General features: G+C 57.0%; 1 protein-coding gene across 1 annotated transcript in view; it reads right to left on the reverse strand.

The window, feature by feature from the left end:
• CCNF (cyclin F) overlaps positions 1-3,737 on the reverse strand; it is a 23,231-nt gene that overhangs the window by 14,430 nt on the left and 5,064 nt on the right. The window contains 4 exon segments of the mRNA XM_077762777.1: positions 1-105; positions 646-699; positions 1,032-1,285; positions 2,660-2,727. Coding sequence (XP_077618903.1) covers positions 1-105; positions 646-699; positions 1,032-1,285; positions 2,660-2,727 — 481 coding nt within the window.

Consider the following 3,737-nt stretch of genomic DNA (forward strand, 5'->3'; position numbering starts at 1 on the left):
GTCTGTCTTCCTGTCTTCTTCCCACAGGAGGTATGAGCTGGCCAGACAGCCCTGGCTAGCAGACTCCTCAAACAGGTCCCGGGCCTCCTGCTTGCGCTCTTCATCCTGGAGCAAACCCAAGCACAGCGCGCTCTCCTCTCACCCCTCTTCTGTGGACTCCCCCAGCTCGCCACCTCTCAGGAACCACCCCCGTGGCTCCTACTTTTAATAAAGTCAGTTAACTAAATCAGGGTAGCCAACCGCACGGGAGAGGAGCCTCCGGGCTCCGCCCCACAGGCCCCACTTCCTCCCAGACGACATGCGCATCTGGCTGGGCCCTGGACGGTCAGCCCTGTGCACCAGGCCTCCCAGATGGGGATGGGGGGGGTGGGGGCTCCTCAGGGCTGCTCCCGTCCTCTCTCACTGTCAGCGTCCCTCCCGCTCTAACAGAAAGCTTGCTCAAGCGTAGAGAGAGAGGTCTGCGGGAAGAGTGGGAGAGGCTGCTGTGGTCCACACGCAGATGCTCCGCCCATAGGCACGGCTTGCTCAGGGTTCACACGGGCCCGATCTCTCCAGGGCCCACGCCCCTCAGCTCAGTGTGCTCCCCGGGGCCAGGGGCACGCTGCACAGCAACAGGCTCCCTGCGGGACGGCCCACTCGACTCACCTCGAAGAGACTCAGTACTCTCCCCAAACAGTGCAGTATGGACGCTCGGTGAGTCTGAGAGACAAGAGGAGGGAGGTGTGATCACCAGCCAAAAGGGACTTCCCCGCCGGCCACCCTTCTCGTGGCCCCTGCCTGGTCCCCTCGCCACACCCAGGACTGCTCCCTGATTCTGGGCCTCCAGGAGCCTCGGTCTTGGGTTTCCAGCCCAGCCCCTCCCATGACTCCCTGGGAGCACCAGCTCTGAGGTTTCCTCTCCTGCTGGCTCAAGTGCAGGCACCCTCCTGCCCACACTCTCAATTTTCTGCAGCTCCACTGTCGTCCATGAAAACAGGCGTCCGGACTGTGTAAACAGGCGTCCGTTTACACGGTCCAGCATCTCCACTCACCCTGTGCAGCTCAGATCGCCCAGAATGCGGACCCCACGTGTGCTCCTTGCCGGGGCTCAGTCCCCGCAGCTGGCACTCTGCCCTGAGGCTCTCATGAACCACAGCCTTGCAGCAGCTTCCGGACACCGACCATGGAGGGCGGATGAAGAGCCAGATGAAGGGCGTGCTGCCTGCATTCAGGCGCTCGGCAAGACTGAAGAAGCGAGAAGCCTTCAGGCCATTCACTTCCGCACGGGCTTCATCAGACACAGACACTGCGGAGACGGACAGGGTGTTAACCCAGAGATGTCTCTGGAGTGCAGGCGTACAGAGATCTCCAGGGTCTTTCCCGAAAGTCTAAAAGCTCATGCCAGCTGCTGGTGCGTAAGGAGAACAGAGCCTTTCCTCCTCTATGCGGCATCACCTGCCCCTGCTGGGTCCTCCCAGCAGCCTGGGTTGTGAAGGTCTGGGAAGATGCCTCCCACAGAGGTGTCGCATGCCTGCCCGCCCTCTCTCCTTCTGGGAGCTGCAGCCAGAACTTCAGCTAACGGGTATGGTTAGGGTACATTTTAGGGTGATGTTCCAAATTTGGATGTTGGTGATGGCTGCACGACTCTGCGAATACACCAAAACCCACCAGACTAGACTTGAGATGGGGGAGCTGTATGGTATGTGAATTAGGTCTGGGAGCCACTGCGTGACGGGGGGAGGGGGGAGGGAGGGGCAGGACCGCTGCCCTCCGGGGCCGGGGGCGGGGCTGCCCGGTTGTCTCTATCGGTCACAACCTGTCAGCCAGCTATATACGGGGACTACCTCTCAGCAAGATGCCAGGTTTCTGAGATGCAGAAAAACAGCAGCTACCCCAAATCTCTATGCATTTTGGGAGCTGAGGGCCACACAGGTTCTCTCAAGGAGCACCTGCTCCGTGGGGGTGAAGGAGTTTGGGCACCAGGCCGGCTCTGACCTGCTTGTGCCGGCCTCCCACTGGAGCCCTGGCTACCGTGTCACTGATGCCCCGTAGCATTAGGCACGCTTTGACTCCCCCCAAGTCCCACGGGGGAACCGTGGCCGAGGAGAGGAGCCAGTATCTACCTGTGGGCAGTGGTGTTAATGGGACGGCGCGGGGGCCGCTGGGGTGAGGGGAGGGCCGGCTTGCTGGCGTAGCCCCCATTCCGAGTCGCTGCTGACTGGAACTAAAGCATTTGTTAAAACAAGGTTTGTTAAAATAATTAAAGCGCAAGGAATCAAAGTTCCTCAGTGGGCCCCAGAGCAGGGCGTCGCTGGGCGCAAGCCCCCGAGAGGGAATGGCAAGGCACACTGCCAGAGGTGGGAAGAATGACGATGGAATGCAGGCCCTGGGAAGGGCTTGCACTTATCCTAAAACATCTACGCTGGGGCGCCTGGGCGGCTCAGCTGGCTAAGTGACTGGCTTGGGTTCAGGTCATGATCGCCAAGTTCGTGAGTTTGAGTCTCCCATTGGGCTCTGTCCTGACAGTGTGGAGCCTGCTTGGGATTCTCTCTCTCTGCCTCTCTCTCTCTCTGCTCCTCCCTCATGCTCTCTGTCTCAAAATCAATAAATAAACTTAAAAAATGAATAAAATATCAATGCCAAGTAGGGCAAGGCCAGTTCTGGCCCTGTGAGGACTTACGGCCTTCGTTGTAGAGGTAGGCTATGCCCAGCTTCACAGCGGCTTCAAAATTTCCCTTTTCGGCAGCCCTAAACCATTGAAAACATAAAAAGTCACCTGCTTTTATACCTTACAGCTTATGCCCTACCACAGCACTTGAAGCTAGAACACTTGTGGGGGGGCACCTGGGTGACTCAGTCAGTCGAGCCTCTGACCTCGACTCAGGTCATAACCTTGGTTTTGTGAGTTCAAGCTCTGCATGGGTCTCTGTGCTGACAGCTCATAGCCTGGAGCCTGCTTCAGATTCTGTGTCTCCCCCTCTCTCTGCCCCTCTCCCACTCCCACTCCATCTCTCTAAAAAATAACCATTAAAAAAAAAAAAGAAGCTGGAATACTTGGTTTTTAACTGAGAATTTTTTAGGTAATGCAGTCAAATAAATGTCAATTACCCACATTAGGCTATGACCCGGATAGACCTTAAAAACATGCTACACAAAAGACGTCAGCCACAGCAGGCCACGGGCTGTATGACTTCACTTATACGAACTGTCCGCAACAGGCAAATCCATACCCAAGAAGGCATATCAGGGGTCGCCAGAGGCTGGGGGACTGTAGGGAAAATGGAGTCACCACCAACATCAACCCCTGTTCATTTTGTCTTCACTTTGGGGTAATGAGAACGTGAAGTTGGTGGTGACGGCCACACAACTCTGTGACTATCTGAAAAGCCACCGCGTTGCACACCTCAAATGGATGAACCATACAGTACGTGGCTTATGTCTCTGGCGGCCTGACCAGCGCCACTGGCACGCTGAGGCCCACAGGTCGAGGGACTCACACCTGCTCTGCCCTCCCTCTGGAACCCAACTCCAGCAGGACGATGGCATCAGCCAGGGAGGGAAATGCAATAGGAGTTAAACCACACAGCTGTGATTTGGAAAAAAAAAAGAGTGACGTTGCCACATGCAGGTGATCTGCAGCTGAGTCACGCAGACTGGTCCCGGCCCAAGTGAGACCCTTCAGAAGCACGGCAGGAACTAATGAGTCAGGCTGTGCTGGTGGCACAGATGGCCAATGACTATGCTGCGCGTGACTCGAC

Source organism: Crocuta crocuta, unplaced genomic scaffold (assembly GCF_008692635.1).
Source record: "Crocuta crocuta isolate KB4526 unplaced genomic scaffold, BGI_CrCroc_1.0 scaffold234, whole genome shotgun sequence".
Classification (NCBI taxonomy): domain Eukaryota; kingdom Metazoa; phylum Chordata; class Mammalia; order Carnivora; family Hyaenidae; genus Crocuta; species Crocuta crocuta.